Source organism: Amborella trichopoda, chromosome 7, assembly GCF_054954075.1.
Source record: "Amborella trichopoda isolate Santa Cruz 75 chromosome 7, AtrichopodaSantaCruz75HAP2 v2.0, whole genome shotgun sequence".
Taxonomy (NCBI): domain Eukaryota; kingdom Viridiplantae; phylum Streptophyta; class Magnoliopsida; order Amborellales; family Amborellaceae; genus Amborella; species Amborella trichopoda.
Window position 1 is genome coordinate 4,550,568 of NC_142342.1, and position 11,689 is coordinate 4,562,256.

General features: G+C 34.7%; 1 protein-coding gene across 1 annotated transcript; it reads right to left on the reverse strand.

The window, feature by feature from the left end:
- Window positions 1-10,624: 10,624 nt before the first annotated feature.
- LOC18447262 (protein NRT1/ PTR FAMILY 5.2) lies at window positions 10,625-11,210 on the reverse strand. Its single transcript, XM_088872711.1, has 2 exons — window positions 10,961-11,210; window positions 10,625-10,860 (listed from the first exon to the last, which is right to left on the reverse strand). Exons 1-2 carry the CDS (start codon window positions 11,208-11,210, stop codon window positions 10,625-10,627), a joined length of 486 nt encoding a protein of 161 aa, XP_088728837.1.
- Window positions 11,211-11,689: the final 479 nt, after the last annotated feature.

The following is an 11,689-nucleotide window of genomic DNA, read 5'->3' on the forward strand; positions in this document are numbered from 1 at the left end:
ATCAGTTTTGATGGAGAATGATGCAGCTTGCATGACCATAGATATTGGGACAATTGCGATCAAGATGTATGATGGAGTTGTTAGAACCTTGACTAATGTTAGACACGTTCCAGATTTGAAGAAAAATCTTATTTCTCTAGGTACTTTAGACTCCAATGGCAACAAATTTGTTGGAGAAGTTAGAGTTCTAAAGATTCTTAAAGGTGCTCTGGTTGTGATGAAAGGTAAGAAGATCATACTGAATTTATACGTGCTGCTTGGGAATACTATCACAGTTAAAGCAGCAATTCTTGTATATGATGGTGGTGATTATGACTTGACTCAGTTGTGGCATATGCGATTGGGCCATACGAGTGAGAGAGCTTTGGCGAAACTTAGCAACGCCAATTGATCAATGGCGTGAAGAAGTGCAAGTTGAACTTTTGTGAGCACTGTGTTTATAGTAAGTAGTGTCGGGTGCAGTTTCGCAAGTCAAAACATACCACAAAATGTATTCTTGACTATATTCATTCAGATGTTTGGGACCCTACATCGATTGTCTCAAAAAGTGGATCTCTATACTTTGTTTCCTTCATAGATGATTTTTCTGAGAAGGTGTGGACTTACACATTGAAGAAAAAAGCAGATGTATTTAACACATTCAAGCAGTGGAAAGCAATGGTCGAAAGACATATTGGAAAGAAGGTCAAGTGCTTGAACATTGATAATGGTAGAGAGTACTACACTTCAGTAAAGTTTGTGAATTTTTGCAAGAGCGAAGGAATTATTCGCGCTGCAACAGAATGAAGTTGCTGAGCGCATGCATAGGACACTTCTAGATAAAGCCCGCAGCATTTTGAGTAATATTAGTTTGTCAAAAGACTTTTGGGCTGAGGCGGTCAGTACTGCGTGTTATCTTGTCAACATGACACCATCTACAACAATATATTACAAAACACCAGAAGATGTATTGTCCTGTAAACTTGTTGCTTATTCTCATTTAAGAATTTTTCGTTATCCTTCTTATGTTCATGTGAATGATGATAAGTTAAGTTCACGGTCAAATAAATGTATTTTTCTTGGTTATGCAAATGAGGTTAAGGGCTATAGAATGTGGTGCCCAGCTCCTAAGTCGCATCAGTTTATTGTCAATTGTGTTGTTAAATTCGATGGGTCTGTCATGTTTAAGCACATTTAGAAGGGTGTAAAAAAGGAAAATTGCAGTAATAATGATGTAGTTGAGGTGGAGTTGAAAACTCTAGAAAATACCTCAAATCATTGAATCTACTCCACGAAGAGCTTCAGTTTGGAAAGGAAAAGAGAATAAAAAAACCAGTTGTGCGATACGGTTTTGAGGACATGGTAACTTATGCATTGGCTGCCAGAGGTCAAGAGCGATCCCCTTTTAAGGAAGCTACAGATAGTGACACTAGTAGGTGGAGTGAAGCCATGGATGAATAAATGGAATCTCTTCAGAAGAATCGTACTTGGGATCTCGTAAAGTTGCATAAAGGCAAGAGAACCATTCGTTGTAAATGGGTTTATAAGAAGAAAGATGGGTCATCTAAGACTGGTGGTGATCGATTTAAGGCACGTTTGATTGCAAAAGGCTATGCGCAAAAAGAAGGTGTTGACTATAATGAGATTTTCTCTCCTATTGTGAAGCACACTTCTATTCAGGTTTTACTAGTCATGGTTGCGTTGTTTGATTTGGAGTTAGAGCAACTTGATGTCAATACTACATTCCCTCATGAAAAGTTAGAAGAACAGATTTATATGACTCAGCCATAAGGGTTTGTTGTCAAAAGAAAGGAAGGTCATGTCTGCAAGTTGAAGAAGTCATTGTACGACCTAAAGCAGTCTCCTAGGCAGTGGTACAAACGTTTTGATACATTCATGATTGGACACGGGTATGTCAGAAGTAAGTATGACGATTGTATCTATTTTAAGAAATTTACTGATGGTTCGTTCATCTATTTATTGCTTTATATGGATGACATGCTTATTGCTGCAAATAATTCTTTAGAAATCAGTAAATTAGAGACTCAGCTTGCTAGAGAATTTGAAATGAACGATTTAGGTTCAGAAAAGAAAATTTTAAGTTTGGAGATTCGTAGAGATCGAAGTTGGGTAAATTGTGGCTATTTCAAAAGGAATACATTGAGAATGTCATCTCTAAATTCGGGATGGAAAGTTCAAAGCCCGTGGGTACTCCTCTTGCTGCACATTTTAGATTGTAGGCAGCATTATCTTTACGGTTATATGCTAAAAAGAAATACATGTCACGTGTTCCCTATGCGAGTGTAGTTAGAAGTCTTATGTATGCAATGGTTTGCACTCGTTTAGATATTTCTCATGCCGCTAGTGTTGTTAGCAAGTTTATGGCTAATCCAGGAAATGAACATTGGTATGTGGTAAAATGGATTCTACGTTACCTAAAGGGTACATCAGATGTGGGTCTGATGGGTCTGATGTTTGATAGAGATAGCAAGTTTAGTGACTAGGTTGTTGGTTATGTTGAAGCTGACTTTACACGTGATTTAGACTGTAAGAGATCTACTACAGGTTATGTGTTTACAATATATGAGCTCCAATCAATTAGAGGTCGATGCTACAAACCGTTGTTGCCTTGTCTACGACTGAAGCAGAATACATGGTTATTACTGAGGCAGTAAAAGAAGTCATTTGGCTTAGAGGATTTGTAAGTGATTTGGGCTTACGACAGGATGAAACTATTATTTATTGTGACAGTCAGAGTGCAATACATTTGGCGAAGAATCAGGTATATCATGCAAAGACGAAACATATTGATGTCAGATACCATTTTATTCGTGAGATCATAGCTGAAGGTAATGTCTTGTTATTGAAGATTGACACCAAAAAGAATGTTGCAGATATGTTGACAAAGCCGGTTTCATTAAAGAAGTTCGAATTATGTTTGGACTTGACTAATCTGTTGCCCAAGTAAGCGCCTATAGAGGCGTGTGTAGAGACGACGGTCGATGAGAATTTTTTTTAGAATTCAAGCTAAGGTAGAGATTTGTTGATATTTATATTGAATTCTTGAATCCCTAAGTTAAGGGATTGGTTTTTTCTAATATCAATTTCCTATTGATTTGGGTAGAACCTATTATTTAGGATCTAAATTTATAGATAAGTCCTATTTAGATTAGGATAGAGCCTTAGGTCCACATGGATAGGGATAAGTTATGAAAGTTGAGATCGACGTACTTGTCTTTGGGGCTTTATTCTTTCTACATAAACATGTTTTCCTAGAGAGAGAAAGCATGTATGGAAAACTAGGTCATACATAGGTGCACTTTTGGGTTTGTCCTCTTTTATTAGATATTGTAGAGAGAGAAAGTGCATAGAGAAAAATAGAGAGAAACTTAAGGAGTTTTTGCAGACAAATAAAATTGTAGATAACAAGGTTTTGTAGAAGATTGAGTCTTTAGTTATCTCAAGTAAATATCCTTGTAATTTTCCTTTTTTTGATTTAGTAAAAAACATTGATCGTCTTTGCCCATAGATGTAGTCACAATTGTGACGAACCACATAAATCCTGGTGTTTTTTTTCTATTATTTATTTCATATTTTATTTTTGTTGCTTGTTACATGTTTTTTGTCAATTTTTTTTTTCGTACTTTATTTGCCAAATATCAACCCGTCGGGTTTAGAGCTTCCGCGTACGACAATTTGAACTTGGTCAATGGATAAAAATGCAACCACCTAATCTTATACCAAATGGTCTTAGATTAATTGTGACCTCCTTGTACCATATACTAATGGTGTCATTGTATACTTTTTCTTTATTGGATAACTCATAAGAGTTAAACAATTTAACACGATGTCGCATTTTTTATTGAATTTCAAAGTAGCCATGAAAGATACATTGTCTTGACTTTTGAGTTGGAATAATTATAAATAGATAAACTATCAGACAGTTCATCTCTCATAATTGTTTAATAATAAAATATTAGACAGTCTGCCTCCTTAATATATTTTGATCAACCTCTTCTTTTCTTTTCTTTTTTTTTAATTTCATTTTCCATGCGTTTCACATATATTCATAAACTAAATGAACATGGGGAGATTGATTTGAGGAGATATCTATCTCTCCTCGGGTTGTATATTCACCAATAGGTCACTAATTGATCAACGTTCCAAAAAAAAACCCTCACTAATTGACACTTAACGTATAGCATTGATTTTTAATATAATATGCTTAACGCCCTTAACAACTAAGACTAAATCAATATACAGTACAACGTATTGAAGATTAATTATTAATTTTGGGCTCAGAATCCTTGACCCTAAGGCATGATATCCGCTTACAACGCCCAAGAATTGTTGGAATCCCAATTGAACACCTAACACGAACAATAGAGGGAAAAATAATGGGATCATGTATTCTTAATAAATGACAAATGCAATATGGGAAATCTAATTATCAAGTATTTAATTTAAGGGAAATTTGTCAAAAATTAATATTAACATTTTACTCAAATGTTTTAGTTTAATTTCATAATGTCTATCAAAATACATATGATTTTGGCATGGGATAGTAGACAAAAGGTCAAAAAAAAAAAAAAAGTTTCAAGTCTCAAAGATCTTGCAACAGATTATCTGGATCATTTATTTTCAAGATTTTTATACGCTTACAGAACTGCTTGATTTGAACCCGTTTTGGAGTTTAAAATTTTATGTTAAATATGAAAAGAGATTTTCAAGCCATCCTAATTTATGTCAAATTACATCTTATGATAAAGCTTGGAGGTGTGCCTTACTGTGATTGCTTAAATTGCAACCTTATAGAAGCCACACACACATATAAATACATATAATGAATACATTATCTAGACTGTCCACTTCACCTTAAAGGTTCACAGATCCACAAGATTCATAATATTTTTTGAGCTTCAAATTTCAAAATCAGTGTTGGAAATTGATTTTAAAGCCATCATGGATATTTCTGATGCCCAAAATACATTTCAGAAAAGGATTTAAGGTCAGACTTTACTTTATTTTCATAACGCCTAGGCCTTAACTTCCATATTTACAGGAAGTTAAACATTAAAAAAGAAGTTACAACGTTCTGTTCTTTGGAATACTGGTAAAGGCCTTAGGAACCCCCAATTCCCCTAAACTTTACCCAAAGCAGCTGAAATCAAATAACATGGAATCCTTCAAAATTCAAGATTCTAGCTTCTAGAGATACTCCTGCCATTTTGTGTCCCCATAAATATTCTAATGCCCTTCCATTTTGAATATGTTCTAATCATTTATCAAATAAATCGACCCACATTTCTTTTTTTTTTTGGGACATGATGTTGCTAGAGAGAGAGTTTATATATCTAGTTAAACCAATGGTTTAAAAAACGGATCGGTGACTCGGATCGGGCATTTCAAAAAACCGATTCCGATAGGCGAATCGGCGATCCAGATCGAGACTCGGCTGAATCGGTAGGATTAAAGCTTCAAAAAAATCCAAAAAAATTATTAAAATTCATTATAAATGTTGTTTTTTAAGAATCCGATAAAAAATGAGGGTACTACATTATTAACTTTCATTTTTTTTATCAATTTGTGAATATTGAGATGTTCTTTCCATGTATAAATTTATTTTAACTATTAAATTTGCATCACATAAAAGAAAAATCATAGAATTATCATGGATAAAATATATAATTATATATGGACTATTATAAATAGTAGACTAATCAATGAAAGAATGGCCATTAAAATCTCGTTTTGGCGAAAAACCCTAACCCGCTAAAAAAACCCAAACTATTATAGCCTAACTAACTATAATCTAAAATTATTACAACCTCGCTAATTATAATATTATATACTGAAATTATAATTATTATTTTACATTTTATAATTATTTTATTAGACAAATAATAACAAATTAAAAATAGCTTATAATATTATCTAATTTAAAATGTATTATTGACAACTGTAAGAAAAATAGTACATTACATGATTTATAATGTAAAAATTCATAAATAAAATAAAAGATTTGGTTATCAATATAATAATTAATAAAATGCGTACAAATTTTAGAAATAACACTTCAATTTTTCAACAATTTATTTTTTTAGGTTTCTATAATAAATTTAGTAAAAGGGATTGTTAGTAGAAAGATGGAGATTTCAAATAGAATAAACTTTTTATTTTTATTTTTTTTATACCTTTCATATTATTTACAAAAATAATTATACCACTATATACAACAAAAATTAACGATTACATAAAAAATTAATTTTTTTATTTTTCATTTTTTTATGTCTTTTATATTATTTACAAAAATATTTATATTTATACCAACCACTATATACACAACAAAAATATTTATAGTTATACCAACCACTATATATACAACAAAAATGTAACACATGCCCAAGGGGATTTGAAAACAACAAAAATATTTATACCAACCACTATATACACAACAAAAATACAATACATGCCCAAGGGGATTCGACTTTGGGACCTCAGGTAAAAAATTCAAAGTCATAACCATCAAGCCATCTAACTACATGTGATTATAACTTGCTGATTAATAGACTATATTTACATTTCGTTTTCATTTAATGATGTTTGAGAATTATCGCATATCGAAAGATGGGTATTGAAATTTGGTATATAAATACCTATGCAATATGAATTATAAAATGTGTATAAAAATATTAGGGCAACCTCGCATGTGCGTTTGGACACACGTGTGCGCGTGTGAGTGTGCGTGGGGCACGCTCGCACGTGCGCTCGGACACACGTGTGCAGGTGTGAGTGTGCGTGGGGCACGCTCGCACGTGGGCTCGGACACACGTGTGCGCGTGTGAGTGTGCGTGGGGCACGCTCGCACGTGCGTGTCATGTGTTACGTGTGTGAACCGGGCTGAACCAGATGGGAACCGACGATTCTACTCTAGAACCGGGGCTGAACCGGATGGGAACCGGCGGTTCCACTCTAGAACCGGGCTGAACCGGATGGGAACCAGCGGTTCCACTCTAGAACCGGGCTGAACCGGATGGGAACCGGAGGTTCCACTCTATAACCGGGCGGTTCCCTGTTTTCTATTGAAATTAGCACGGACACGCGTTTTTTCGAGTCGAACCGGGCGAGTCCGGTTCGACTCGCCGCTTTTTTAAAACACTGAGTTAAACTAAGATTTTGAATGTTACCTATTTAAAAGTTTACATATAACTTTTTAGGGATTGTATACTATGATACCATTTATTTTTTATACAATAAGGTCACGATTACTTGTAGCCATTGGATGAGAAATCCAATAGATGAAAGCAGTGGTTTAAACATCGGTGACCCGATTCAGAATCGGGCGATTCGGATCTGGAATCGCCATGACCGTCCTGGATCTGTTAAAGAAATCGGGATTCAGTAGATTCAGAATAGTAGGCTTGCTGATTTTTTCGCGGAACCGCCGATTCTGACGATTCTTGACTGAGTCAAGCGAAAAAAAAATAAAAAAGGTTGATCAGTTTTTTTTAATTATTTTTTAAAAAAATTTGGACAAAAATTATTGATTCTGCTGATTCTTCCGATCCACCGAACCTCGATCCGACACGAGTATGAATGTGACCAATTCGAGTCACCAATCTGTTTTTTTAAATACTGGATAATAGTGTGTCACAACATTCATGAAATTTTGTTTTGAACTTTGTGCCTAAACAATGACATATCCTCAACCACCCGAGTTCAGATCTAAAAATGATGATTGTGACCTCCTTGTATCATGTGTACATTTCTATCTCTTTAAACTTTATTGTCTTCATAGATTCTCAAGATCTACATTATTTTTTGAAGACAATTTTCAATAATTGAATAGCAACTTTCAATGAGTTATAAGGTGAGGCTTTACTTATTTCTTAAAAAAAAAAATATTGGTAAAAAAAGAAAGAGGGGGCACGCCCCAGTTCTTTGAGCCTAGAGTAGGCATGCCCGATACAGTTATTTTGAGGCCCCACGTGTTGAGGATTGATGTCTTGTATTTTGAGGTAATAGATCTGCCAAAGTAGAATCAAAGGGATGACTCCGGAGGGCCGTTAAAAGCCCGAAGGGCTTGAGGCCCAGATATCCTTACATGGGGTATTTCGGTAATATGTATCATCTGCCTGGGACAATATAAATTGTTGTGATGGGGGTTCTTTTAAGGTTAAGGAAAAACGGAGATCTCTTTGTAATACAGGAGCATAGAGAGGTGTGAGGTAGAGAGTCATTGCAACCTTATTCTCTATTGTTAGTAAGAAGCTCTCATCTCCCGATAGATGTAGGCACGTTGCCGAACCACGTATATATTTGCTTTATGGTTGATTGTCTTTTTCTTTTGTATTTATTTCTTCTTTCTTGTCTCATGGATTGCTTTTCGTTTCTACACCACGTTGATCTTTGCGATTGAAGAGTGCATAGCCTAGGCTTCTTGTACTTATAAGATCTGAGATAAATCCTGATCCCGTGTGATATCGAAGGAGGAGACCCAGATAGGTGTGTATCAAGTCCAACTGAGGTAATCTTATGGCATTTTCATTTTCTGTTTATGCATTTTGTATTTCTTGATCACAACTGAGTTTTATGTAATTTTTGGTTATTGAAATAAGAGAGTTGTATTAGTAGCAGCGAGTGAGAATCTATTTTGATATTCATCTTTATTTAATTTGAGTTTCTTTTGTATTATTTGACATTTGTAACTGTTCTAGTCAGTAGGAATAAACAAATTTAAATCGCATATACCGTGCTAGTTCACCCTGTCCAACTTTCAAAGATAACATAGATTTCTTTGGACTATCTCTTATATTTTTGGGATTTTCAATAAGTCCAATTGGACTCAATTCATCATATAACTCTAATTACATAACCTTTCATATTCCTTCAGTTACAAAATTCTTTAATAAATGGAGACTCCATGGGTCTTTTTGAACAACTACCAGAAGATTTTTCAATGGCTTTAATATCAGGGTGTTTTGAATTCTCATTATTGGAATCTCAATGATCTCAACTTTTGATATATTAAGTATATCCAAAGGTACAAGAGTTTCACAGTGGGAGTGCAATACTTGCTTTATGCATGAGGTGTACTGCACCCTAGGTGAAACACTTACATTTTTTTACCTATGAAGACCCATGTGAAACATTTTGAGCAATGGAAAAGTGTAAAGTGGAGTTAAAATCCCCTTCCGAGTTGGGCTTGCTTGATTTTGTAAGTTGTTGACCATTGCAGCACTACCTCACAAATTCAATTCCTACTGCTGAATTACCCAAAAAATGATAACAATCACAATATTGATATTAATGTAGTAGAACTCGCATCGGTCAAGGTACTTAGGACTTGGCCGAGAGTAACTCGGCTGAGTCAGAGTGGGACTTAGCCAAGTTATGTACACCCCAAAAGAGTAAAAAATAAAAATTATAAAATAGTTAAAAATAGAAAAAACTAAAAGATGCAATAGAAATCATTAGAAAATTAAAGAAGATGAAAAGAATTTATAAAAAATGGATTATGAAAATTTTTGTTTTAGACCTTGAATATTTCATAAAATTTAATAAATTAAAAAAATTATGAAAGTTCCAAGTCATCTTAAAGCTATCAAAATTGTCTAAGTGTCAAACACACAAAGAGATAGAGGAAAAACTTATATCTATTAACTATTATTAACATGTGAAAACTCTTCCCAACACTTATAGGCGAAAATGAATAGTGCTTTCGCCTACCCTCACCCTCATCCAAACTTCATCGTACGGTCAAAGTTGTCCTTTAGTATTTCATTTTTTATTTTTTTTCTACAAATCTAAATTACTTGAAATTTGGAGTGTGTGTAGATCTTAGTGAGGCACACCTAATAAAAATATGAAAAAATAATTCGTAAAATATAAATTGATCAAAATAGCCCCGAAACTTTACCGGGGTATTTTAGTCAATTTATAATTTACGAATTATTTTTTGCATATTTTTATTAGGTGCACCTCACTAAGATGTATGCACGATCTAAATTTCATATCCTTCTGATTATTAGAAAAATTAAAATTGAAATACTACCAGATAACTGTGACCGTGCGATAAAGTTTGGATGGTGATTAGGGTAGACAAAATAATTGTTCATTTTCACCTATAAACATTTTGTAATATATTTTATTAACATGTATATATAATACAACAAGAGATAACTTACACTGTAAGTTAACTTGCACAGCAAGATAAACTATATAACTTGCACTGCAAGTTAACTTTATTGCAGCTTTGTCGAGAAACCTACAAACAATTAGGTCATGAATTTGGCAAATGCTGAAATTTAAAATATAAGAAAGACAATAAAATAACCATATTCCAAATGGGCATCACATCTTTACTACAGTATAACATTTGGTTCTTATCTCTTTTCTAGTAAGCAGATTCTACTAATTAAGTATCAACAATAACTGTAAATTTTAAAACCATTTTAAAATCATCAATTTCAAACTTTGGTGGTAAGTAAAATTCCTTGTGTCCATATGTTATTTAAAAGTTTTCGTATGGTACTTACCATTCATTCTTACTTAGTATTAGACTTGGAAATCCTAGAAATTTGTTTTACAAAATCAAGCATTCCTATGACGATGGCTCCGACATTAACCACATAATGGACACACATTAGGTTCTCAGAAACCTTAGCGTAGGCGTAAGATCGATCCTGCACGAACCCTTCATAGCATAGTATGCAGCATCCAACTCATGAAGCTCCTTGCTGTCATCAGGGGCCTTAACATCCCATTTTTGAGAAGCTTCCACCAAAGCACGAAGCATTGAGGTAAATGGGCTCCCAGAAGGCAGCTTATGCCTATAAAACATCGTCCCGACAATAATTACACAGACAGATACCAAGAGTCCTGCCATTGGTAAAGCCTAGCACAGAGTCCAACATTATCCTGGATATATACAAGGAAGGTATTGGCAAACAAGGTTCTGAAGAAGATACTAAACATCCACCAGTTGAAGAAGAAGAGCTTTGCTTCCTCTCCTTAGGGTGGGATTCGTCGAATTGGTCAGCTCCCATGGTGGAGATGTTAGGCTTGGTACCCCCTGTGCCGACAGCAAGGACGTATTGTGTGCAGTAGAAGATCCCAATTTGGAATGTATAGGCAGGGAGGGCAAAACCTGCAGTGCAGTCTTGATTGTTGCTGTTGCAGGCCGGTGGGTGGAGCGCAGGGAGGGAGACCACTAGTGTGAGCAGACACATCCCCAGTGACATGAGGGTGAGGAGGAGGCAAGTTTAGTGGTTGCATGGTTTGGAATTTTTAGCTAGTGTTAAGGCATTTGAGCTCGTATTAGTGGAAGTCAGGAATCACAAAGAGAGAGAGTTTAGCAGCAAAGGATTGTTTGAAATTTCATCTAGTACCAGGAAATCCCAGCAAGTACTAGGAAAACCATGATTGTGTGTTTGTATGAGAGAGAGAGAACTAAGATCACAAGTGGATGAGAATTGTTAAAATTTCATTTAGTGGCAGCGGAAGTCAGTTAATATCAGAAAAAGCATTTGTGTGTGTAGTAGCTGGGGAATTCAGCTGGTATCAGAAGAAGCATAACCCTCTATGTGTGTGTGAGAGAGATAGAGGACAAGCATTAGTGGTTCGTATTAAAATGTATTGGTATATGGTACTAAAGTTTACAATTTTTAACGATTGAATATTAATGAAAGTTCATCTCTTTCTGATTATT

Excerpts from the sequence above, each read along its gene's own strand:
- LOC18447262 (XM_088872711.1), bottom strand. The coding sequence starts at position 11,210 with ATGTGTCTGCTCACACTAGTGGTCTCCCTCCCTGCGCTCCACCCACCG. Across the intron at positions 10,861-10,960 it reads AAGCTCTTCTTCTTCAACTG|GACTCTTGGTATCTGTCTGT; the intron begins GTGGATGTTTAG and ends TACCAATGGCAG.